At 58.1% G+C, this 24,792-nt stretch overlaps 7 protein-coding genes across 7 annotated transcripts; 3 read left to right on the top strand and 4 right to left on the bottom strand.

Moving 5' to 3' along the window:
- Window positions 1–3,432: 3,432 nt before the first annotated feature.
- On the bottom strand, window positions 3,433–4,507 carry LY79DRAFT_590369 (Protoglobin-domain-containing protein; the record flags this gene model as incomplete). Its single annotated transcript, XM_060561141.1, is given in 4 exon segments — window positions 3,433–3,450; window positions 3,467–3,890; window positions 4,051–4,321; window positions 4,405–4,507. The coding sequence occupies 4 exon segments, from the start codon at window positions 4,505–4,507 to the stop codon at window positions 3,433–3,435; spliced, it is 816 nt and encodes a 271-aa protein (XP_060413892.1).
- Window positions 4,508–5,489: 982 nt separating this feature from the next.
- On the bottom strand, window positions 5,490–7,635 carry LY79DRAFT_217513 (O-acetylhomoserine aminocarboxypropyltransferase/cysteine synthase). Its single transcript, XM_060551581.1, has 4 exons — window positions 7,415–7,635; window positions 7,235–7,350; window positions 6,241–7,160; window positions 5,490–6,126 (listed from the first exon to the last, which is right to left on the bottom strand). Exons 1-4 carry the CDS (start codon window positions 7,447–7,449, stop codon window positions 5,749–5,751), a joined length of 1,449 nt encoding a protein of 482 aa, XP_060413891.1. The 5' UTR covers window positions 7,450–7,635; the 3' UTR covers window positions 5,490–5,748.
- Window positions 7,636–7,957: 322 nt separating this feature from the next.
- On the bottom strand, window positions 7,958–10,683 carry LY79DRAFT_516014 (uncharacterized protein; the record flags this gene model as incomplete). Its single annotated transcript, XM_060554776.1, has 10 exons — window positions 7,958–8,010; window positions 8,086–8,686; window positions 8,737–9,015; window positions 9,066–9,134; window positions 9,191–9,229; window positions 9,292–9,850; window positions 9,908–10,112; window positions 10,171–10,321; window positions 10,392–10,437; window positions 10,586–10,683. The coding sequence occupies 10 exons, from the start codon at window positions 10,681–10,683 to the stop codon at window positions 7,958–7,960; spliced, it is 2,100 nt and encodes a 699-aa protein (XP_060413890.1).
- A 2,415-nt stretch (window positions 10,684–13,098) lies between these two features.
- LY79DRAFT_515781 (carbon-nitrogen hydrolase) lies at window positions 13,099–14,533 on the bottom strand (the record flags this gene model as incomplete). The annotated part of the gene is made up of 8 exons (XM_060554751.1): window positions 13,099–13,150; window positions 13,242–13,285; window positions 13,354–13,672; window positions 13,765–13,818; window positions 13,872–13,972; window positions 14,023–14,216; window positions 14,270–14,340; window positions 14,394–14,533. The coding sequence occupies 8 exons, from the start codon at window positions 14,531–14,533 to the stop codon at window positions 13,099–13,101; spliced, it is 975 nt and encodes a 324-aa protein (XP_060413889.1).
- A 1,114-nt stretch (window positions 14,534–15,647) lies between these two features.
- On the top strand, window positions 15,648–17,265 carry LY79DRAFT_703692 (homoserine O-acetyltransferase). The gene is made up of 2 exons (XM_060564972.1): window positions 15,648–15,728; window positions 15,788–17,265. The coding sequence occupies exons 1-2, from the start codon at window positions 15,713–15,715 to the stop codon at window positions 17,092–17,094; spliced, it is 1,323 nt and encodes a 440-aa protein (XP_060413888.1). The 5' UTR covers window positions 15,648–15,712; the 3' UTR covers window positions 17,095–17,265.
- Window positions 17,266–18,216: 951 nt separating this feature from the next.
- LY79DRAFT_554495 (aspartate kinase) lies at window positions 18,217–20,847 on the top strand. The gene is made up of 4 exons (XM_060557856.1): window positions 18,217–20,055; window positions 20,127–20,278; window positions 20,370–20,473; window positions 20,559–20,847. The coding sequence occupies exons 1-4, from the start codon at window positions 18,688–18,690 to the stop codon at window positions 20,564–20,566; spliced, it is 1,632 nt and encodes a 543-aa protein (XP_060413887.1). The 5' UTR covers window positions 18,217–18,687; the 3' UTR covers window positions 20,567–20,847.
- Window positions 20,848–22,161: 1,314 nt separating this feature from the next.
- Window positions 22,162–22,986, top strand: LY79DRAFT_590363 (uncharacterized protein; the record flags this gene model as incomplete). The annotated part of the gene is made up of 1 exon (XM_060561140.1): window positions 22,162–22,986. The coding sequence occupies one exon, from the start codon at window positions 22,162–22,164 to the stop codon at window positions 22,984–22,986; it is 825 nt and encodes a 274-aa protein (XP_060413886.1).
- Window positions 22,987–24,792: the final 1,806 nt, after the last annotated feature.

Here is a 24,792-nt window from a genome sequence, read left to right as displayed (position 1 = left end):
GCCCCGGCGGTGGTCCCTCCGGTCCTGGCGGCGGTTCTTGCAGCCCTGGAGGCGGCCCTTCTGGTCCTGGAGGCGGCCCGTCTGGTCCTGGAGGCGGCCCGTCTGGTCCCAGTGGCGCATCCAGCTCCTATTATCGTAGAGACTACGGCTACGGCTACGGTGGTGGTGGTGGTGGTCCCTCTGGTCCCAGCGGTGGTCCCTCTGGCCCCGGTGGCGGTCCCTCTGGTCCTGGTGGCGGCCCGTCTGGTCCAGGCGGTGGTCCCTCCGGCCCCGGTGGTGGTCCTTCTGGTCCTGGTGGCGGCCCGTCTGGTCCAGGCGGTGGTCCCTCCGGTCCCGGCGGCGGTTCTTGCAGCCCTGGTGGCGGCCCATCTGGTCCCAGCGGTGGTCCTTCTGGCCCCGGCGGTGGTCCCTCTGGCCCCGGCGGCGGTCCCTCTGGTCCTGGCGGCGGTCCCTCTGGTCCTGGCGGCGGTCCCTCTGGTCCTGGCGGCGGTGCCTCTGGTCCCAGCGGCGGTGCTTCTGGTCCTAGTGGCGGTGCAGGAGGCGGGTACTACAAAGCCCGGGGCGGTTACACCCCGGCCGAATGGCCCGACTATGACAGCTATGAGTATGGTTCGTACGGGCCCAGCCCGGCTGATACCACATCCGAGAGCGAGGCTACTACGCCCGCGGTGAGCCCCGTTGCCACCCCCCAGAGCGAGAATACTCCGGTTCCTAGCCCTGTTGTCGTCACCTCTCAGAACGAGGAGGCTACATCCGCAGTCAGCCCCGTTGCCACCACCCAGAGCGAGGATACTCCAGTTCCTAGCCCTGTTGCCGTCACCTCTCAGAACGAGGAGGCTACGTCCGCAGTCAGCCCTGTTACTACTACCTCCCAGAGCCCCAGCCCGGTTAATACCGTCCCTCAGAACGAGCAGGCTACGTCCGCAGTCAGCCCTGTTGCCACTACCCAGAGCGAGAATACTCCATACGTGCCCAGCCCGATTAATACCGTCCCTCAGAACGAGGAGGCTACGTCCGCAGTCAGCCCTGTTGCTACTACCTCCCAGAGCCCCAGCCCGGTTAATACCGTCCCTCAGAACGAGCAGGCTACGTCCGCAGTCAGCCCTGTTGATACTACCTCCCAGAGCCCCAGCCCGGTTAATACCGTCCCTCAGAACGAGCAGGCTACGTCCGCAGTCAGCCCTGTTGATACTACCTCCCAGAGCCCCAGCCCGGTTAATACCGTCCCTCAGAACGAGCAGGCTACGTCCGCAGTGAGCCCTGTTGCCACTACCCAGAGCGAGAATACGCCATACGTGCCCAGCCCGGTTAATACCGTCCCTCAGAACAAGGAGGCTACGTCCGCAGTTAGCCCCGTTGCCACTACCCAGAGCGAGGATACTCCGGTTCCTAGCCCCGTTGCCACCACCCAGAGCGAGAATACTCCGGTGCCTACCCCTGTTACCGACATTCAGACCGAGGCCACTACGTCCGCAGTCAGCCCCGTTGCTACTACCCAGAGCGAGAATACTCCGGCTCCTACCCCCGTTGCCATCACCTCCCCAAGCCCTAACACTCCGTATGTGCCCACATACAACGCTCCCTCCGGCGGCGGTGCTGCCAGCCCGAAGGCCAACACTCCCTATGTGCCATCGTACAATGCGCCAAACGGTGGCAGCCCCAAGCCCGATACCCCCAAGGGTGTTGCTCCCAGCAGCGGTGGTGCCAAACCCAAGGGTGACACTCCGTACTCCTCCACACAGCCCAAGGCCGCTGCTCCGGTTGGTGGCACTCCTTATGGCGGCGCTCCCAAGGCCCCGGTTGTTGGCACTCCCTACGGCGCTCCCAAGGCCGCTGCCCCGGTTGGTGGCACTCCTTATGGCGGCGCTCCCAAGGCCCCGGTTGTTGGCACTCCCTACGGCGCTCCCAAGGCCGCTGCCCCGGTTGGTGGCACTCCTTATGGCGGCGCTCCTAAGGCCGCTGCTCCAGTTGGTGGCACTCCTTATGGCGGCGCTCCCAAGGCCCCGGTTGTTGGCACTCCCTACGGCGCTCCCAAGGCCGCTGCTCCGGTCGGCGGCGCTCCCTACGGTGGTGCTCCCAAGGCCCCGGTTGTTGGCACTCCCTACGGCGCTCCCAAGGCCGCTGCTCCGGTCGGCGGCGCTCCCTACGGTGGTGCTCCCAAGGCCCCGGTTGTTGGCACTCCCTACGGCGGCGCTCCCAAGGCCGCTGCTCCGGTTGGCGGTACTCCCTACGGCGGTGCTCCCAAGGCCGCTGCTCCGGTTGGCGGCACTCCTTATGGCGGCGCTCCTAAGGCCGCTGCTCCAGTTGGTGGCGCTCCCTACGGCGGCGCTCCCAAGGCCGCTGCTCCTGCTGGTGGTGCTCCCAAGGCCGCTGCTCCGGTCGGCGGCGCTCCCTACGGCGGCGCTCCCAAGGCCGCTGCTCCTGTCGGCGGCGCTCCCAAGGCCGCTGCTCCGGTCGGCGGCGCTCCCTACGGCGGCGCTCCCAAGGCCGCTGCTCCGGTTGGCGGCACTCCTTATGGCGGCGCTCCCAAGGCCGCTGCTCCGGTCGGTGGCGCTCCCTACGGCGGCGCTCCCAAGGCCGCTGCTCCGGTTGGCGGCACTCCTTATGGCGGCGCTCCCAAGGCCGCTGCTCCGGTCGGTGGCGCTCCCTACGGCGGCGCTCCCAAGGCCGCTGCTCCGGTTGGCGGCACTCCTTATGGCGGCGCTCCCAAGGCCGCTGCTCCGGTTGGCGGCACTCCTTATGGCGGCGCTCCCAAGGCCGCTGCTCCGGTCGGCGGCGCTCCCTACGGCGGTGCTCCCAAGGCTGCTGCTCCGGTCGGCGGTACTCCCTACGGCGGCGCTCCTAAGGCCGCTGCTCCAGTTGGTGGCGCTCCCTACGGCGGCGCTCCCAAGGCCGCTGCTCCTGCTGGTGGTGCTCCCAAGGGCGGTGCTCCTGGCGGTGGTGCTAAGAGCGGCGGCGGCGGCGGCGGCTACTACTAAGCACCCATCAGTCAGCCCACTCTGGAGGACATGTATGGGCCCCGGAAGTGTGCATCCAGTAGTGACTGGTCACACGAGGGAGGACACGGCGTCGAGGGCCGGAAGGCGGCGGAGGGTAACATACATGGATTGCTGCACGCGCGCGCCGCCTCTCTGACGGGAGGTTCTGATCCGCGGAGGATGGATTTGTGGATGTCTGGTCCGAAAGCTGTGTACATTGTGATAATCGAGATTGAATAACAAGTTTCCTTTTTTCTTTTTTTAAACATGTTTTCTTAAGTTTCTCTCTCTTCGCCAGTGATCATCACCCTTGTTTTCCCATCTGTAAACATCCGTGTTCCAAACCGAAACCGTCGAAAATCGCACAAGTGGGCCGATGCCATAACCGCCCAAAAAACGCCATTCACTCATGCCTCGAATACCGCAGAACCAGATAACTTCGCCCATGTTGCCTCTACGCGGCGCTCTCGACCTTCGGCGCCGCCAACGTTCGGCGCATCCACGCCGGCCGCGATCCCCGAGAACGGACACACCCCGCTGTCGGCGCTGCTCGGCCGCGGCAACTTCGAAGGCGACCTGGGCCCCTCCCTGTCGTGCCCGTTCTCCTCGCCCGGCTCGCTCTCGAGAACCTTGTGGCCGTGCAGATACCCCTCCTCCTCGATCTCGGGCCCGTCGCCGAGGATGGCGGCGAACTCGGCGCCGTCGCGGACGTGCCACTTGGCCATGAGGTCGTTCTGGATCCAGATGACCTTGCCGAGGGCCTTGACGAGGCCGATCTTGCGCTGCATGGCCAGCCGCGGGTGCGAGAGGACGGCCTCGGTCATGACGTCCTGGATGAAGGACAAGCAGGCGCCGAGGTGGATGTACTCGACGTGCAGGGGGTGCTGGCGGCCGAGGCCGACGTGCATCATACTGTTGCACCCATTTGTTAGTCGTTGTTTATTTTGCCTAGTGCAGCATAGGCCGGTGATGATGATGATGATGATGATGATAATATTTAACGCCCAACAAGCAGCATACGCCGGTGCAGCCGGGGGGGAGCAAGGGGGCAGGGAAGAAGAGCTATACGCACCCGACTTTGTCGAGGTACTCCCAGAACTCCATCCTGCTCGGGTCGGAGCACAGCTTGGCCAGGTAGGCGCGGAGGAACATCTTGCGGTGCAGGATCTGGGGCGAGTCGTCGCTGGGGACGTCGTCCATGGGGCCTTCGAAGCTGGTGGAGCGGGTGGCGAAGGCGCGGGCGGTGATATCGTACTGCAGCAGCTTGTGGTAGACGATGTTGACGACGGCGGGGATCAGGGCCTTGACGTATTTCGCGCCCGATGTGAGGGCCTCGATGTCCTCTGGGAGGGTTCTCGTTAGCCTCTCTCTCTCTCTCTCTCTTTGCGCTCGGATGACAGAAGAAGGAGGAGGGAAGCTGGCGTACTGCTGCTGAAGTCGAGGAAGCTGTGGAGGTAGCGGATGCGCGCCTCGAGGTCTGTATACAACTCCTCACGGTCGACGTGGCTCATGTGCCTCACGAGACCCATTTTGCTTGGTTGTTTCTATGACGGGATCTTTTCCCGCCCGAGTCGGCCAAAGGGAAAAAAAGAAGGGAAAAACCAAATATCGAATCTAGTTGAATGCTCGGTGTAAGATCGCCGCGAAGATATATACGACGGCTATACCCTGACACGGCCGATGGTCCGTCCTTCTCTGTTAGTAAATGATGGTCGATAATCTGAACAGCCTTCTTCTCTTCAACGGTTCGCAGTCTCGTAGGAGCACTTTGGTATTTGAATCGAGAGTCCCCTCGGACCCTGCGGACAGAGATCCAGTATGGGTTTCTGCATAATAATCACCATCATGCGTCGAGCCCGTGGTTGGGTGAGCCGATTCCTGGTGCGTGGTGGTGTCTGCGGTCGACAGGGCTGAGAAACCGACTGATGATGGGCTGATGGTGTTGCTCGAGAGAAAGTCGCACCACCCCGACCCGTCCCAAGGGGGGGGGGTACGTATCTACCTACACCCCTACCCCTACCCAGGTACGTACCTGGTCGCGGAACCCGCCGTGGAAAGCACCCGGAGGTAAGTGGGGCTCGGCCGCTGGGTGCCGGCGGTTCCTTCCCCCCCCCTCCGTGATCGCCCCCGAATGCAAGGGCGGCTTTCCGACGTGTCGTGAGGACAGTCATGCCACTTTTCAGAGAGTCCCGATGGGTTTTGTGACGGAGTCCTTTTTCCTTTTTCCATCACCGAGTTGGCCAAGTGCCGACAGCTCCCAGCGAGAACCAAACTGCTTGCTACATCTTCCCTTCGCCCTACCTACGACGACCACCACGACGTCTTTGCAGCATCAAGCCGCCAGCAGGCGCCGAGAGGGGTCAATGTTCCGCACACACGCGGGCTTTGGGTCTTGTCAAACACTCTTGTACAGCCCCCAAGTCAGGAAACCAAAACCATCCGTAGGTTCATGCCGTGATTAACTCCAAGCGGGGGGGGGGGGGGGGGGGGGGGCAGCAGCTCTTCAAGCCTCTAGTACGGTGTGCCGCTGCCGTTCATTCATCTGTGTACTGGCTTCACATGGAGATGTGTCCTGGCTCTCATACGACGCACTTCCGGGCTCGGGCTAAAACAATATGCCACTTGTTATTTTGCAAGGTATTCATTGGCATCTCCATCCACCCCACGCTCGCTCGCCCACATCAAACTTTCATACCGTCTGCTCAACAACCCACACCGTCCGTCGTCGTTCACACATCTTCACACCCCAGCAAACAACCACCGCTCCCCATCACGCCCTCTGCTCAGAAACAGTCCCGTCCGTCCCGGGCCTCGGCGCCCCCGTCGCCTTCCCCGCCATGAACCCGTCCGAGACGAGCCGCAGCGCGGCGCCGAACGGGTCCCCGCCCGCCTTGCTCGCCGCCGGCAGCCCCGCCGCCTCGAACGCCTGCTCAAAGTCCCGCCGGATGTCCTCGAACCCCTCGATGCCCACCGACACGCGGATCAGGTCCGGCGTCACGCCGCCCTTGACCTTCTCCTCGTCCGGCAGCTGCTGGTGCGTCGTCACCCACGGGTGGATGATGAGCGTCTTGGCGTCGCCCACGTTGGCCAGGTGCGAGCAGAGCTTGAGGTTGTCGACGACGGAGCGGACCTGGTCAATGTTTCCGGCCTTTTGGGGAGGGAGGGAGGGTTTCCTTGTGTCAGCCAACGACCCATCGTCATCGTTGAAAAAAAGAAAAAAAAGAAAAAAAAAAGGGAAAAAAGAAAAAGGAACAGCACTCACGACGCCAAAAGTCAACACGCCGCCCGCGCCGTTCTTGAACACCCTCTTGGTGTACTCGTAGTCCGGGTGCGACTTGAGGCCGGGGTAGAGCACCCAGCTGACGCTCGGGTGCGCGTCGAGCCACTCGGCCAGCCTCTGCGCGTTCTCCGTGTGCCTCTCCCCCCTCAGCGCGAGCGTCTCCAGGCCCTGGAGGAGCAGCCAGGCGTTGAAGGGGCTCAGGCACGGCCCCAGGTCGCGCATGCTGTCCATCCGCAGCTTGGCCGACAGCGCCTTGGGGCCGTACGTCTCCCAGAACCTCAGGCCGTGGTACCCGTCCGCCGGCTCCGTGAAGCCGGGGAACTTGCCCGACGCGCCCCAGTCGAAGCGGCCGCCGTCGACGACGACGCCGCCCATGGACGTGCCGTGGCCGCCGATCCACTTGGTCGCCGAGTGCGTGACGATGTCGGCGCCCTGCCCGATGGGCTGGCAGAGGTACCCGCCCATGCCGAACGTGTTGTCGACGACGAGCGGGATCCCGTGCTTGTGCGCCACGTCGGCGATGGCCCGGATGTCCGGCACGCTGTGCTTCGGGTTGCTGATCGTCTCGATGTACACGCACCGCGTGTTCTCGTCGATGGCCGCGTCGATGTCGGCCGGCTCGTTGCCCACCACCCACTTGACGTCGATCTTGAACTTCTTCATGTACACCCGGAACTGGTTGTAGGTGCCGCCGTACAGCCAGCTGGTGCTGACGAAGTTGTGGCCGGGGTCGCAGCACTGCGTCAGCGCCATGAACTGCGCGGCGTGGCCCGACGCCGCCGCCACGGCCCCGACGCCGCCCTCGAGCATCGCCATGCGCGCCTCGAAGACGCTGTTGGTCGGGTTGCCCATGCGCGTGTACACGTACCCGTCCTTGCTCCATGCGAACTTGCTGGCGCCATCTACGAGCGGGGTAAGTGTCAAAATGTGCGTGGCGCGCGCGCGCGGGGGCGTCGCTGGCACGAGGAGGACTGACCGGCGGCGTCGGTGAAGTTGTAAGCGGCCGTCTGGTAGAGAGGGACAGCACGAGAGCCGTTGACGGGATCGGGCTCCTGGCCGCCGTGAACGGCGACCGTGGAGAAGCTCGGTTCCCTGGGTAACGCATCGACGTGTCAGCAGCTTGTGGTGATGCAAAAGCCGATCGGGATCCTCTCACCAGTCCACGTTGCTCAAAGACCCGGAGACAGGCATATTGAAGGGTTCAGGAAATAGTTTTGAGAGTGGTGGTATTCTAATAGCCTGCGCTTCAGGTTCCTGACCCAGTACCAGATATCAAGACACTGCCGATTTAGCTTGCTTTGTGCATGTTTATATCATGGCAAACCCGACACCTTAAATGCCCCCCCCCCCTTTTCAACTCCTTTCAAGACAGCTCCATCATATCGTTTCAAAGTCGTTAATACCCCCTCGCAGATCGGCGCATAGATGGTGGCACGTTCGGGGTCGGAGGATGTCGGAGCTTTTCCATCTCCCGGCCTTTGCTCATGAATGAGCAAACCCCGCAACCCTCTTTCAAAGCTCGTTCCCCCCCTGGACCCCGCCCAAAGCCCGCGGTCAAATCCCATCAGAATACCGTTGGCGTGCCGAGACAATCAAACCGCAGACGAACTGCAGGCAAACCGCAGACAAACTGCAGGAGAAGGTGGGGGAGACCTGCAGGTAATCCGCATATACACCGGAGATAAGCGCGAGGCCACCTCTAGATTGGCGTGTCAAACATCATGGTGGGCTCGATTACACTCCGAATTTGGTCTGCGGCACGGCGTTAGCAATGCAAGACATCGAACAGCGGGGTGGGGTCCCGAGCGAGACTGAGGGGCCACTTACCGCGCATCCCGCCAAGAGCCTCAAACGCCGTGGCGTAGTTCTCTAGCGTTGCCGAGATGGAGGCCAGCCCCGTCTGCAGGCGCATCAGGAGGCTCTCCACCATCGGCGTGGCCAATGCGTTCTCCGGGTACATGGCCCTTGTCTTGTGGTTGACCATCAGCAGCGCGTAGGCGCACTGCATGGCGCAGCAAGCGAAGGAGGGCATGGTCCTCGGGCAAACAATCGTCGAAGTGGGTGCCAGATAACACGGCGGAGGGCAGAGCTGGCCGAACGGGTTGGGATACGGGAGGTCGTCAAACGACTGAGCAATGCTGATGGCCGCCTTGAGACATATCTTGGCTGACTGGTGACTGCTAAAAGGGAACGTAGCCGACGAGGCCGCATTGGGCGAGTGTTCCGAGTAAGGGGAATTCTTATCTGGCGGCGTGCTCAACCCGCTTGATGCGGGTACTGGTGGTGACGGCAAGCTCATCATGGAGCTGCAGGAGCATGACGGCCAAGACCGCAGCTCCCCGCTGCCATCCTTGTCGGACTTGGACTTGAGGTCGCAGTGCTTCCCAGAGAAGACTGGCATGTCAAAGAAGGCGCAGTATCGGTGTAGCTTGATCCGCGCGCTGATCATGGTCAGCAATCGTCCCCAATCCGGAAAACTGTTCGGGTGCTTGCTTGCCTGTTAAGCTTGATGCGAGCCATGCACCTCAAAGAGCGGGACATGACCTCTTCTGTAGGATCGAGCGGCGTCGTCGTAGTCGACTGCAGGATCCAAGAATCGGCCATCGCATTGAGGGGCTCGAGGTACTGCTCCATCTCTCTCATCCGCGCGTAGATGGACGTCATATCGCCCCCGGATTTGACCGTCTTGTTGAGATCGATGACCAACTGGGTTGCCGAGAGAATCGCCTGCTGGGCTTGGATGTACAGGGCAAAGGCCTTGACAAAGGTCAGTTTCTGGGCCCGGGAGACTAGGAGCCAACACCCACCTCGGGATCGGATTGTATCACGGGGTACTTGGTTGTGTAGCTGGGCGTGAATACTGAGAAGGTGGGCTCCTCGATTTGGGTTAGCTCAACGCTTCGCGATAGATGCTGAGTGGAGGAAGGCATACGGTATTGCTAACGATGGATCCCTGGCAGATGCATATGTACTGTAGATGCCGTCAGCGGTGCTATCCTTCGGGCGGGGCGCAGGAGAAAAAATAAAACAAACCGTCATCCACCAAACCCTGCGCTTGGCCTCGGAGAAGTCGCAATCCTCGGTGCAGGTGTGAAGGGACAGGGACATGGCGGACACTAGGGCTTGGCCCGCCCTAGCCTGCATCTTCTTCAGGTTGCCCCTTTGCGCATACTCGTAGACGCTGAGAATGTCGAGAGCGATGATGCTCTCCAGCTCTACCGGCACACCGGGGTGGAACTGTTCCCTGTTGAAGTCCTCTGGGGACTCACTGAGTGCCTTTGGCGGCTCGACGGAGGAATCCGGGATTTCCGACTCGAGTTCGATACTCTCGACAGCAGACTGGGCCAGGAACTGGGCATATCTCCGCCGGAAGACGACGGACTCCTTGCTGAGGTGGTTGGTGTCGTTGGCACAGGGGATCAGTGCAAGAATGGCGGAGATGGCAAGGGTGAGGGGTGTCGACGGCTGATAGTCATCGGCGAAGCTGTCCGTGTCGTTTTGAAAGTGCGGCACTGCCTGGTCCATCGGCAAGCCAGCAGGGGGCGGCAGGATAGGGAAAAAGGGGTGGATGAAGATGTAGTAGGCGTCCAGGCTGTCGGACCATGAGCGCTCGATTCGGCCCAGGACGCTGTGGGCGGCGGGTACTTACATGGCTTGGTCGTTCTTGTATGTTCTCGCAACCGGAATTGGGGGTGCTGGGAAGTTGAAGGAATGTTCAGAAGCACTCTCGCCACTGGTGCTCCCGGGCACGCCGGACAAGAAGAGGGTGTCGAAGATGAAGTCGCTATCCTGGAAGATATCCTGCAGCTGCTTCAAGCCCGCACCGGGGTCGATGTAGTTTTGTACAGAGATGGCTGCGGCCTCGGTCAAGAACTGGTCCGACTGGGCGGCCAAGTGCAGTGAGTAACTCACAGTTTTGAGGGGCAACCTCGTCGAGTGGCATCTCGCCATTGAGGGCGCGGACCTGCTGGGCCAGTTCCTCAGACGGCCGCGGCTTTCTTCTCACGCGGGCGCCGCCTCTCCGACTAGGCTTGTAGACGCATTCACGCCCCCTGCTTTTGCACTGCGTCGCGTCAGCTACGGCTCTGGGCCGGTTCTGGATCGGCGGTGTATTGCGCTGGGGGTATACTTACACTGGCGCAGGGGGTTGATCCGTCGCATCGAGTTCGTGATGCTCGGCTATCTACGTGTGAGTTGCAGCTCTAGAGCACCAGCGGGGTGCAGGTAAAAGGAAAGTGCTATAGCTGGCGGCAGAATTGACCAGCCAACAGACGAAAGGCGAACCTGAACAATCGATGGCGACAGAGGGTGGGGGGGAGGGACTTACCAAGCAAGGCAGGCAATTTTCACGGGAGGCGTGGCGAACCTCTTCTTGGCTCCGGAGGCCGGGATTGAAGGGGCCTCAGCTTCGGTCATGGTGCTCATGACCGAGTGGGAAGGGTGAGGTTATACGGATTGTCGGAATCAAAGGATGGACGACGACGGTCTGGGCCAGGGAAAGGAAGAAAGCGGGCGTCGGGGGTGCAAACAAGGTGGCTCGCAATCCTTCCCGGGCGGATCGGGATCTGTCACACGGAGCGGACGGGCGTTAGCGGGGACCGGATCAGGCCAAAGACAACTCGGCTCAGGTCGTTTGGGCGGGGATGCTAGTTGGCGAAGAGGAGCGGTGTCTGCTGCGGATTGAGACGGAGCAGCGCAGAGCCGTCTGTATCGCGCGGGGGGAGGGAGGGAGGGATGTGGGATACGTAATAAAATGGAATGAAAGCTGTGGAAGCTATGGGTGTGTGAGTGAGTGAGTGAGTGTGTGAGTGAGCGTGAGTGTTGGGTGACGGGAGGTGTGTGGCGAGGATGATTGGCAGTTGAGTTGCAGTAGCTGAGCCGCGGCCGGCGGAGAGGATTGGGCGAGGGATGGAGAGCGTAGCGGATGGTGACAGCCGGCAGAAACGGGATTGGCTGGCGGGATTAGCTGGTGGGCGGGATTTCTGTCTCAAGGGCAGAGAGATTTGTAACGAGAAATAGAGAGGCGACCGACTCCCTTGCCTACCTAGGTACGTACCTAGCAACCGTTTGTTAAAGATACTTTGGGTACCTAGGTAGGCACGGGCTGGATGGGGAAGAAGTGAAGCAAGAGGGCGGCTAGGTACGTACCTGTCCTTCGGCATTCATCGTTCGATTTTCTGGCCAGAACGGGCAGCGGCGCGGTCAGCCCCAATTAGGAAGTGTTCTTACTGCTGTTTCTTCCGTTTCTGCTCCTTTCCTATTTTGAGTTTTGCCCAACTCCCCACATTGTACACCATGGTAGGTTTGGTAGTAAGCTACATAATATAGGCAAGGTACGTATACCTAACGTGGACTGCCTGGGCTGCCTGGCGGTGCGTAGCTCTTTCTTTCTTTCTCTCTTACCGGTAGTTGATTGATTGGTTGCCTTACCTGCTCTCAGAGAAGCTGCGTTCCTGGAGTGGGAAAGCACAGATGGGCTGAGAGTGGATCCGTATATGGGGCTGGAGCGTAAATCCAGACCAATCAAATATCACAAACAGTAAACCCGACCCCTGGACTGGCGGCCATGTATCTATCGCGCACGTGGCCCCCATTCGACACACTCGCACTGTGAACGAGCCGTATTTGTCTTTACACGCACACACGTCATCCTTCATCATGCACAGCAAACTCTGTCGAATCGCACGGTGTCTTCTTTGGCTTCCACCAGCGGGCGGGGGTACGTATCCGTCTCATCCGCCAAAGTCAATCATCTTACTCTGCCATAACGAATCCATGATTCTCACGGAGAGACGGTACGGTACGCCCGATTGGAAAATGCTCTTCTCTTTTTCCACCATGAGTAATTGAGCGGACGTAACCCATCCGCTACCGTGCCCGTCAGACCCCTTGATCCCTCTAAACTCTTTAAGAAGTCAGCCAGCCCTACTAATAATACACGTACAATAGTAATTCGACTCGAGATGCAACAAAAGTTCGGATGCCACATAACGAATTCTCTCCATCCCCCTCTCTCCCTCCCTCTCTCTCTCTCTCTCTATCTTTCTTTCCTTCTCTCTTCCCTGCACAACAAAAGTAGAGTAGAAAGGTGTCGTCTTTTGTCCGCGTGAAGCTCCATGACAGTATATCAAACAGCACGTGTCTCTAGCAACACGTGTCTCTTCATGCTACGAAACTCAAAGCATGTGCTAGGTGGATCTTAGATGACACCACATCTGCACATCTATTGACCCCGCCTCCACATGAGGTAGGTACACGGCACCAGTTGTCAAATGCTCTGAACCGAGGTTCCTGGCACCAACACGCTAGTCAAACGTACCAGAACGCCAGCCCCACTCCCAAGAAGAGAAAAACCAACTTGGATTGACTTAGGGTTAAATGAGATAGGCTACTTACAAGATTCTTCCATGGTTTATAGACCCCGTTCAGGTTTACGGAAAATTCTAGGACCAATAGCCTGTTTTGGCATGTGGTATATGTGTCGAATTTGCATTGCTCTGTTCAGACAAATCTCCTCAGGGTTAGGGTCAGAGTCGAATCTCAAATTGACCCCAAGGTCCAGACTATTCCATCAATCTAATTAACGGAAAAGTCCGCCTTGCTCGCTGGCACGTTGCACATGACTTCCTCAGCTTCAATCAGACCAAGCAACTCGGTCACCGTACCGGCACATCAACACCCGGTTGGCACCCAATCACTATGCAGCCACACGGTCTCCGGGTCAGTTTCGTGACTTTACTTCTCCGCACTGGACCCCGCTGGCGGTTCAATTTATTGACTCACTCATGCAAGCAATGCCTGTGGCACCCGGCAGCGGCGGCCCTAGGCCCGTTGCCGTTCCTAGCCGGTGAACGCGACGTTTGTGCCGGACTTGGTGTTGACTGTTAATGAACTGGTTCGAACGACCTGTCAGCTTCTGATCGACGACGATCCGGCCCCCCTTTGGCCTGGCCCTTTCACTCTGACCGCCATCGTCCACTTACAAGACATCGGGTCGGGAGTAGCTCCCGACTGGGTCGAAATCGAGCTGCAGGCGCCCCGCACTGTTAGCCAAGAGAAACTACGCGGCGACGATCGTGCGGCAACGGCACTTACCCTTGATTCCGTGATGTCTGCCATCCTGAGGTCGGCATAGATGATCGTCTCCTCATCCCACACCGGCTCCGCGAGAAACGTCCCCAGCGGGCCCACGATACACGAGCCGCCGTGGTTGACCACGTCGTCCGGCTCCCACTGGCCTCCGTCCGGTCGCCGGTCGGGGTGTTCGGCCGTGAACGGCGGGTAGTCGGACGGGAAGTCCGAGACCCTGCACACCGAGTTGACCGACACGACAAAGCAACGTCCCTCTTTCGCAATGTGCTGCATCGACGCCACCCACGTCGGCAGGTCGTCCGCGTGGGGCGCCACATAGATCCTGTCGAACAGAGTTAGCTCACATGTCAGCGGGCGGCTGCCACGGCTTGCTTTCCCTGACACGTCGCGACCCAAAGAAAAAAAAACACTCACTCGATGCCTTGTTGGTACAGCGCCATGCGGGCGGCTGGCATGTAATTCTCCCAACTGCGCTTGGCGTCAGCGTTGTGCTACCCTCCGGCGGGTCAGGTTGAACCAACCAGATCAGACTCCCGACCTTCCCGATGTCCGTCTGTGATACCCGAAGGCCGTCACCGGAACCCCTCCCCCACACGAGGCGTTCTGCGGCCGTTGGGATGAGCTTGCAATGGTCAGTTTCTGGCAGCCACTCGACGTCATCAGTCGCGTTACCTTACGATGCTTGTACACCATCTTGCCCTCTCGGTCGAGAAGCAGGGCCGTACAGTACAGCGTGCCGCCTTCTCTCTCAATGATTCCGACTTGCAGCAGGACGTTGTTCGCCTTGGCCGTCTCGCGGAGCCTTTCGAAAGCGGGCGAGGGCACTTGAACGGCCGAGTCGAAGTACTTGGCGAACCATTGACGCCCTGTGAAAAGGGTGAGCTCAACATTCCTCCATGGTGGTTTCCTGACGAGTCACCTCTCGGCTCCCGTGCGCCAACGGTCGTGTCAAAGGCATATCTCCAGGGGTATGCAGACAAGAAAGCTTCACTGTTTCACCTTTTAGCAGCAACAGCGAGACGGCGGCGGTGGTGCGGACTTACGGAAACACTACGAGGTCCGCACCGGCCGCTGCAGCTTCCCCTGTCAGCTTGCCCAGCTTCTGCAGGCTTTTCTCCAAGTCGAAGGAAACGGGAGCCGCTTGCACGGCGGCGACTTTGACAATTGGACGAGTGAATCCCATTGTGGTGATGTATATAGGCGGCGATCGAAACCTGGCCGGCCCAGCCCATTCACAAACAGTCGGGGCACTTTTAAAGGTGCCCCTTACCAGGGGACTGCGGAATGAGTCACACACAAAATTCCCTGCCGCATGTATACAGTATCGTTATCAGCGAGTTGCCTTGAAGATCCTTCTGCTTTGGCCCGGTGGGAGTCTGCATGCGGGATGCTGCTCCGACGGGCATGGCATCCCGATTCTCGCCGCCCAGATCTTCGGGGGTCGTGACTCAAATCCCGCACCGGACACCTTTCAAAGCCCGATGGCAACATGCCCGGAGGGGCACCTCCTCCGGCGATCTATTCATCAAGCGATGATAGGGATGTGTGATCCGATGGAGCAGACCCGTCTTGGGTCTTCGTTTCACAGTGACTAAACAGCAGGGGCATGCTGTGAGGATGTCTTGATTGGTGGGGTCTTTTAATTGCCAACGACACATCCTGTCCGCCCAAACTGTTGCTGTTGTCTTGTTCAACTCCGTTCCTGTTCCCATGTGGGATAAAAGGTGCCTGCCTATCCATACGTTAGCCAGCACGCAGTACCAACCTAGACATGCGTAAGCTAAACACTTAAACCCTCACAAGTAGCAGCGTCCCGCTAGGATATGTACATAGCCTATATAGCTTAGACTACATAGTCTAAACTGTACAATTTACCATTTGACTGTATATATATATCCCCTTCTGTAAGAAGCAATACAATAGGTTCGTCCATTCCAAAAGAGAAAAACGTGAACTGAATCGGAGGCCAGTGCGAACGTAAGGAAGTGCCCAGACGAGAGTGTCTCACACATGCCGAAGGTGGCTGCTGAAAATCGTCAGATCAAAGCCCTCTCAGGAGAGAGGTATGCCAGATCGATACTGGGTTGGGTAAGTCGATCCGGTACCGGAATGCATTGAAACGGATCTCAAATGATTTTGCCAGAGCCCCTGGAATCCGAAAAAGCTCCTAGACCGGTCCTCTGTATTATAGAAAAGCTGCCTCAGTTATACGACCAAGCCGGCTCAGTATCCTTGCCCAGTCTCGAACATAGCTCCTCGACCCGGTCTACCCACAGCCTTAGTCGGCGCATTGTAACCACACACACACACACACACACACACACACTGTCTCTCTCTTTCAGCTCTCAGCTCGATATTCATCATGGAAACGGTTCGTTGTACGTCACTCTTCATGCTAAACAAGCCGCCACCCTCTCTGACGTATCCTCACCAACAGTGCTCGATTCTGATCCAAACCCGTTCAACTTCTACGCTCGCCTCGTTCACAACCAGCGCTTCGCTTCAGTCCCCTTCTTTCCACTGGATTCTGGGGAAGTGCTCCGCGACTGTCCCGTCGCCTACAAAACATGGGGAAAGCTGAATGAGCGAGGCGACAACGTCCTGGTCATATGCCACGCCCTGACGGGAAGCAGCGATGTCGGCGACTGGTGGAACCCTCTCATCGGACCTGGAAAGGCATTCGACCCCCGGTATTTCTTCATCTTCTGCGGGAACGTGTTCGGCTCTCCGTACGGGAGCGCGTCGCCGCTGACCGTCAACCCCGACACCGGTCGACGGTATGCGATCGAGTTCCCCCAGACGACCGTCAGAGACGACGTCAGGGCCCATAAGATGGTCCTCGACGCCCTCGGCGTCAATTCAGTTGCCGCCGTCGTTGGCGGCTCCATGGGCGGCATGACAGCCCTCGAGTGGCCGCTCTGCACGCCCCCCGGATTCGTCCGCAACGTCGTTCCCATCGCCACCGCCGCCGACCACTCTGCTTGGGGGATCTCGTGGGCCGAGACCCAGCGCCAGTGCATCTTCTCCGACCCCAAGTTCGACGACGGCTACTACGATCCTACGCCCGAGGGCCAGCCGTCGGCGGGGCTTTCCGCCGCTCGGATGATTGCCATGCTGACGTACCGGTCCTGCACGAGCTTCGACAGCCGCTTCGGGAGGAAACCGCCCCGGGCCCCGTCCAGACATCCCGACCACCCTCTGGACCTGCCTCGGACAGATGTAGCGCCGCCAGGGACGCGGGGGGGACGTCCCGAAACCCCGACCTCGCAGAGAACGCGGGGTCCGTCCTTCTCGGTCCAGAGGTACCTACACTACCAGGGGGAGAAGTTCCTCAAGCGGTTCGATGCCAACTGCTACCTGCACATCACCGCCAAAATGGACAGCCACGACGTCGCGTACGGCCGCACGCAGAGGTGCGGCGATGACGGCCTCGCCGAAGTCCTGTCGAGCATGCCCGCGGGAGCGCTGGTCATCGGCGTCGAGACCGATGCGCTGTTCCTGCCAGAGCAACAACAGCGCCTCGCCGCTCACCTTCCCGGGGCGTCGCTGTTTATGCTAAAGTCTTCGGACGGGCATGATGGTTTCCTGCTCGAATTCGAGCAGCTCGAAACCCTGATCCAGTCCCATTTGCGCTCCAGACTGCCGGATACATACGCCGCGGCATGCGGCTCCGGAGGCTCCACGAGTCTTGATACGAAGGCAGGGGCGAACCAGAGCCTGGCGGGAGAGCTCGAGAGCTGGTAGCATAGGTCTGGCTATCCAAAATCGTTTCACCGGAGCTGGAAGGACTTGACACGGTCGTGGAAATGCCGGAGGACTGGTGCTGGCGTTGGGTAAATGGGTGGCAGTAGTTTTCTAGCTTTTTTTTTATTATCCAGTCCCGCCTGCGTGTAACTCCTATAAATTGACTACGAGGGAGGATCGATATCGATATTTTCACTTCACGCACTTCATTCCTACATATGTGTGTCGGCATAGGCCTCTGCTATGATTCCTCCTTCAATTCCTGGGAGGACCAACGTGTTTCTAATTTCGCAGCATATTAGGCTTGCTTCCCAATCTGAGCGAGACATCTTTTCCGCGACTAGACATAACAACGCTCTCGTTGACTCAAGTACACTACTGCCATCTGCCGCCTGCTACTCTACTCTAACTAGGTTGGCTGTCAACAACTAGATACTGAATCAATACCTCAACCCTTGCCACGTACCTATGATCGGAGCAATAGGTACCTTCCCCGGAGTGTTTCGCCCCGGTGTTGCGAAAAGCTTCTAGTTATGTCTGACTCTTCCCATTGATAACTAGACGTTATTACATCAATGACAGTGGCTCTGTAGACTAGATAAAGAAGTCCCCGAATTATAGCTCTGCAGCCTTTTATACTCGAGAAGTGGACCAAACTAGCCGAATGGTACGGCTGTGTCTGAACCTTCTTTTGCCCTCCCCCATTGCTTTTGTAGAGTGATGATCAGCTTTGGGGATTGATAATTATGCAAAGAACTACTCTGTCAATGCAAAAAAAGAAAAAGAAAAAAAAAAACCCCCGACGGCACAGTTGGTAGACTGAGACTGCAGCTGCATAACCTCAACGTCCCCCTCACGCTAACGTGCAAACCTTCGCAGGGAATATTCCCACACACTTCATTGGTGTGACGTCGGGCATACGGTCTCCGGTGTGAAACAAGATTGGGGTTCCCATCATATCTTCTGTCCGGAGCGGTCTCCGAGCCGAGGGGGGGGGGGGGGGGCAGTTGGTCCGTTCTTGACAAGGAGATGTATGGTATAAACGTGTTGCGGTTCAAACCCCGAGGCACCCGGGATTTGGTCCGCGACCATGGGGGCTCATTCACCGACGAGACAGCTCCATCGAGGAGTCGGGTAAATAGAAAAAGAAAAAAAAAATGGACCGTCATTGACGGTCGCAGCCGGATCCTGAGATGGGATCTTTAGACGTGCGAGGAAGAAGGCCACCGACTCTACCAAAAAGGCCACTGACCGAACTGGGTGGAGGATCGCGACGTTACCTCACATCGAAGACGCTGGGATACCATAGACTTTGAATCCCCCTACCTCCCCTCGCTGATGGTCGTGGTTCACCGTACGTTGGAAGAAAACCCTGTTTACCTTGTTGTCGCAAGTTTGGAAAGAAATTGATATATGAGGCCCTGGTAAACCAAGCTGTTGCACGCCCATCGGAACCAAAGGCCAAGGTCCACAGCTGCCGGTCGACGCATATAGGAACACCACCACCACCTCCGTCACCACACCACCCACCAGTGCCCTCCCGCATCCGACCGCCGTCTGCCCGTCCGCCCGTCCGTCGCGGCACATCCCACCATGCTCGGCGCCAATGACAGCAGCAGGCCGTGGCTCGTACAAAAGTATGGCGGGACGAGTCTGGGGAGGCTCCTCGATCCCATCTGCAGCAACATCATCCCGTCGCATCGGCGGGACCACAACCTCGTCGTCGTGTGCTCGGCACTATCCGGCTCCACCAAGGCGGGCGGCACGACGAGCCTCCTGCTGGAGTGCATAGCCCACGCCGAGGCCGGCGTCCCCGCCCAGGCCCAGCTGAACCGGGCTGTCGACGCCGTGCGGGACAACCACGTGCGGCTGCTCGAGAAGCACCTCATCAACTCCAACGGCACGTGTAGCGACCTGTGCCACGACATATTCGACATCACGCGGGACGTCATCGTCAGCGAGTGCGAGAGCCTCCGCGGGTTCCTGCTCGCCGCGCAGATCATCCAGGAGCTGTCGCCCCGGGCGCAGGACCGCGTCGTCTCGCTCGGCGAGAGGCTGGCGTGCAGGGTCGTGTCGGCCCTGCTCAACAGCAAGGACGTCCCCGCAGAGCCGGTGATTCTCGACGACGTCGTCGAGGCGGCTTTCGGCGGCAGCGCCGCCGACCAGAAGGCGGCGTTCGACGGCCTCGGCCCGTGCTTCTACCACATCGTCGCCGATGAGATCGCCAAGCGGGTGCGCGCATGCGGCGACAGCGTTCCCGTCGTCACGGGCTCCTTCGGCCTTATGCCGGGCTCGCTGCTCCAAGGCGTCGGCCGCGGGTACTCGGACCTCTGCGCCGCCATGTGCGCGGTCGGCGTCAAGGCCGCCGAGCTGCAGATCTGGAGGGAGGTGGAAGGCGTTTTCACGGCGGACCCACGCAAGGTCCCCTCGGCGCAGCTGCTGCCGACAGTCACCCCCGAGGAGGCGACGGAGCTGACGTACTATGGCAGCGAGGTCATCCACCCGCTGACCATGGACCAGATCCGCTGCGCGAGCATTCCGCTGCGGCTCAAGAACGTCTTGAACCCGGCGGGGACGGGGACCGTCGTCTACCCGACGTGGACGCCGTCCCCGCCCCTCACGCCGCCGATGGCGACGAAGGTCACGGGGGACGACGTCAAGCCGTCGCTCCCCACAGTCGACTTCCTGGTAGGCAACGGATGCCGCGGCGCGCAGCGGGAGAGACGGCGGCCGACGGCTATCACGGTCAAAGACGACATCATGCTGGTCAATGTGGCGGCCAATAGGAACACCAAGTCACAGGGGTTTCTCGTCGGCGTGTTCGAACGGCTCGAGGAGGCGCGGATCCAGACGGACCTCGTGACGACGAGCGAACGCAACGTAAGCCTCGCGTTCCGGCATATCGACGACGGCTCGTGTCGATATCAGAGGCTGAATACCGAGTTGGAGAAGTTCGGAAAGGTGAGAGACGCGGGGGTTCCCTGGTCCTTCCACGGTTCAATATTAGGGCATGTGATCTGACATTCAAAAAGGTCATCGTCACGGAAAACATGTCGATCGTGACGGTCGTCGGGCATAAAATGCGGAACATGGTTGGCATATCGGCGGAGATCACGAGCGCGCTGGCGTCGGCCAAGATCAACATCTTCATGGTGAGCCAGGGAGCGAGCGAGATCAGCGTATCGTGAGTGAACACCCCTTTTCTTTCCCCTTCCGGTTCAATGTTGTTTCATGACCCTAGAGGGAAGACGCCGGTCACCTAACAGGAGGGACAGGCTCATCGTCCGCGCCGAGGACGCGGCCGTCGCGCTCAACGTGATCCACAGGAAGGTCCTTCGCATCCCGACGCACTGGGAGCAAGAGAGTAACCTCATCAAAGGTGCGGAGGCTCTCCACGGTGACGCCGGACCCCGAGCCCCCCGAGTGATACGCGCATGTCCGCCGCCGCTTACATATACTTCCAGGTCCATAGCTTTACTGATGCAGCGGCGGACCGGCCGCACAGCGCACCGTGTAGGCGGATCGTGCCTTCTGGACGAAGAGGCCCACGGATATGTTGAGAGTTGGATGAAGATAAGGCGGCAAGACTGACGGGGATCGGGGTCAGCTTGCATGCGGGGAGTTCCTAGTTGTGGGGGAGAAGTCATGGGGGGGAAGTAATACACAAAAGCAACGTATATGGTGTGCAATACGCACCACTAGTCACGTATCTAGGCCTATCAGTCAACCCCTCTAATAGACTATATATACAGATTCAGCATCAGGAACTATATATAGAGACTCAATAGACCAATTATAGTCATACGGTTCAATGGGCTCTCTCAGTTCTGATAGTACTGGATAGATTCATACTAAGGGTCAACAAATATAGAGTGAATCAACGAATATGTTTCCATGATTAAACCTATAGCATAAGATTTGGTTGTCATATGGACAGATATACTCTGTCCACTAATTTAATGTGCCAGTTCGGTGTGCCAGTTCGGTCTTAAGGTACATTGGTTCTCTCTTGAAATGACCGAGGGCCGAGTATCTAGTCTATTCCTATTGTCCCAGTTGTGTTGAATCATTGGGTATTGTAAGGCCATTTGGCATTCATGTTCCAACACTTGATGCTGTTTCCTACGTGCTGATACTAGAGATACCAACTCCTCAATAGGCGGCGCCTGTCAAGAGCTAAGCGGCCAGTCTTTTGGCACACCGCACAGTAATCACTGCTCGTCACGCGTTATCAAGAACAAGGGGCATATTGACCACGCCCCGCCGAAACATCCTCGAAGTATACACATCTTCACTCTCGACATGGTAGATCATGATTCCCCCCAAAACGCCGTTGTCATTCAGGAAAGGGGTTCTGCCCCAGGCAGCAGGCAAGACACCCTAAGCTTCTGGTCCGGTATTTCACGGCGTTATGTCCTTCTGGGTGTCTGCAATGTGTTTTTCGGGCGATATGCCCGCAGGGTCGAATGGCCGCTCTGGGCCGCACCTCACGATTCAACCAGGCAACTTTAGCTTTGTAACTGGACCACGGCTCTGAGCGTCAGCGAACCGGGACCATGAAGCAGACCGGGACCGTGATGGTAGGTATACCTGAGCCATGGCTCGACGAACGTAAGTGAAGTTATGGCAACAAGATCAAACTTAATAACTGCTCCCCTATAAAATATCTTCCCGGTCTCCCCCCAGACCATTGTTCTTCTCTTCTTTCTACTCAAGCATGCTTGCTCACGCTGTTGTTGTCGTCTTCTGTCAATAATCACTCGATCGTATCATTCTCACCTACCTGTACCATCCTCTTTCTCACCTCAACTATAATCCCAACTCTGCTTTCAACTTTCCCCTCAACTCTTCTCCCAACTTTCCTCTCAAATCTCCTCCCAACTCTCCTCCCGACTCTCCTCCCGACTCTCCTCCCAAGTCTCCTCCCGAATCTCTTCCCGAATCTCTTCCCAATTCTCCTCCTTACCCTCCTTCCAACTCTCCCCCCCACTCTCCTCCCAACTCTTCTCTCAATCCTAACCTTTACTCTCATCTTAGCTCTCAGGTCGAGTAAACATGGACAGAGAGATGAAGACGACCTCTAGCGTGATGGCAGCTCAGCGAGCCAACAGTCTGTCTGGGAAGATAATGTGGCTCCCATCCCGGAACAGCATCCCAAGCAACCTGCTCGAGCCTGTTCTCGACAATGGTGCATATAACCACCCGGTCGTCATCATGTCCAATAACACATCTCCCGAGGGACTCGTCGAGGTGTTTCTGATCACTTCCTTCGGCACGAGAAGCATCGCCGAGGCCTTCGACCACAAGTGGAAGCACTGGCTGCAATACACGCCCATCGAGCCCGCCTTTCATCCCGAAGTTGCACAACTCCGTCTGATCGAAGGCAGCCAGCGGCTCGAGAAGCCATCGTACGTCAACACCCGTCAGGCCCACATGGTCCAACTCGCGGCGCTGCGTCCTCACCGCGGGAGTGGCCCTGGCGCGGACTCCGTTATCGACCAGGCGTCGCTCAAGACGCTGAGGGCCATGTCCAACTTTATCGACCTATTCAACCCTCGCACACCTAAGAGGCTGAGGGACTACAAGATGTGGGAAATGGACCACAAGTGGCGCAAGGGGGAGGACCAGGCTCAGCCACTACCTTTGGGTTACGTGGTTACGAATCCTTACTTCCCTGCCTTTTCTTGGATGGCCCAGACACCAAGCCCGACCAGCCCCCAGACATACAACGCCCCGACATACAACACCCACCCATACCATACCCACACATACAACACACAAGCATACAGCGGATGCTATCATCAAACTGTATCTAATTGGAGAGCCCTCCCGCATCAACATCGGGATATTACTTCTCTGGCGTCCTGGAGGACATCCACTTCGGCCTTTTGAGCCCTTACCCGACCGGACGAAAAGAAAAAAAGATAGTTTCATCCACACAGCGTTCAGACGGCTGGAATATATTGGATGAAACCATCGTACATACAACTATACAACTCTGCACTATGCGTCTGGCACGCAAATACTACTTGGTTAATGGGATGGTGCTTGGGTGGAAGCAGTCAAAAGTAGACATTGACTGGTTTTTGGATATAATATTCTTGTACCACTTTGACCTTGTCATTCGTGGCGACCGTTCCGTATTTTCTATGCTACGATACCAATAATAAAGCGTAATGATATGATCTCCTTCTAAGGAGATCAACCCCCCATCTATTTTTACCCGGATTCTGTGACTCCAATGTTTGCCTGACCCTCTTGGTAGACGTAAAAGCACAAGAGACGCAGAAGGAGCCCGAAGCTAGACTAGAGACTGGACGTGTGATTTCCTTGGGAACTTTCTGATCCCGTCCTTCACACTATAGTTGCGTTCAGCAGAGAGAGACGGGCGGGGGGGGGCGAGGGCAGGGCGGAGGGGGAGAAACCGGGAGAGACAAAAAAGAGGGGCCCAAGTTGAGTTTGAGCAAAAGGTCAATCATCTGACAGACTGTCATTAGATCCGGGTGTGGACGTGGGCTTCAACAACTCTCACTTGAAAACTTAGTAGCTGCGAGAGACTTCAAGCTGTTTGGTACCAGCCAGATTACCACAAACTCAGGGGAGGGGGGGCAGGATGCCTCGCTCCAGGCATGACCACCACAATTCTTCATCGAAAATGTTTCCCTACCTCAAAACATGTCGAGAAAATGTTGAAACCTCTTACCGGGTAAAGATCCAGCGAGAGAAAGGAAAGACCGGGTGGCACACATGCGGAATGCGAGACCCCCGATCGACATAGGGCTGGCTGCGAAAAAGAACCCAACTTTTTTAACTCGCATGATAGACAACCCCGATTCCACGGTACCGGGTTCGCAACCAAGATGAGATTACTCACCGGGAATGCTGGTTTCACACTTTTGCAGATGGTTTGATATAACTATCTCTGCTGCCGGGACCAACTTCCTTCTTGTCCTCGTCCTCTGCGGGAAGAGAACAAGCGAGCTCGCCCACCCCAATCTGGAGACAAGGTGGACTCTACCCAAGAACGAAGCACAAAAGAAGTACCATCTTGGGGACCATAGGCATAGAGCAACTGCTAGTGACCGTGAAGTCATGTATACCAGGTCTACAACGCCCCGTAAACGATGAGCAGGGCTGATTTGACTCACAGCAACTTAGTGCTCGCCAAAGAACGTACACGAGTGTAAGTAGCCAGAAGTAAAGTACAGCAAAGTGCCGTCCCGGGGACCATAGACATTGAGTAACTGCCAGTGACCGTGAAGGCACGTATACTAGGTGTGTATACACGCCACGCAGACGATGGGCAGGGCCAATACGACTCATTTGATTTCACTCCCCAGATCCCGTGGTGCATCTCGAAGCTAGACAGACGGTCGTGGTACTGATCGGCATTGTAGCACGGCGGAACCAAACCCCCTGCCCCTACCGACGGGGCCTCGCCATCTTCGATTCTGTCCCAATGTCTACACTAGTACGCAAGTAACGAAACAGCTGGGATATGAATTGGATCCGAAACAACAAGAATACCGAGGTTGCAACTCACTTGTATCTAGATCACCAGATTCCTCCCTTCCCCCCCTTCTTCAGGCAGCAGTAGATATCATCAAGAGACTGCTGCTTCACCCAGCCAAAAGGCTTGACCAAGGTCACAACCCCCCCCCCCCCCGTGATACTAACAAAAACACACAAAGCACTGTT

The sequence above is a fragment of the Colletotrichum navitas genome, assembly GCF_030913465.1.
Source record: "Colletotrichum navitas strain CBS 125086 chromosome Unknown LY79scaffold_31, whole genome shotgun sequence".
Taxonomy (NCBI): domain Eukaryota; kingdom Fungi; phylum Ascomycota; class Sordariomycetes; order Glomerellales; family Glomerellaceae; genus Colletotrichum; species Colletotrichum navitas.
This window is presented reverse-complemented; position numbering and strand designations above follow the sequence as displayed.

Bases quoted from the DNA above. Each gene is read 5' to 3' on its own strand.
- LY79DRAFT_217513 (XM_060551581.1), bottom strand. From the start codon at position 7,449: ATGCCTGTCTCCGGGTCTTTGAGCAACGTGGACTG. The intron at 7,351-7,414 runs GTGAGAGGATCC...TGCGTTACCCAG, and splicing joins TCTTTGAGCAACGTGGACTG to GGAACCGAGCTTCTCCACGG. The intron at 6,127-6,240 runs GTGAGTGCTGTT...CCTCCCCAAAAG, and splicing joins GCGTGTTGACTTTTGGCGTC to GCCGGAAACATTGACCAGGT.
- LY79DRAFT_554495 (XM_060557856.1), top strand. From the start codon at position 18,688: ATGCTCGGCGCCAATGACAGCAGCAGGCCGTGGCTCGTACAAAAGTAT. The intron at 20,056-20,126 runs GTGAGAGACGCG...ACATTCAAAAAG, and splicing joins AGTTGGAGAAGTTCGGAAAG to GTCATCGTCACGGAAAACAT. The intron at 20,279-20,369 runs GTGAGTGAACAC...CAGGAGGGACAG, and splicing joins GCGAGCGAGATCAGCGTATC to GCTCATCGTCCGCGCCGAGG.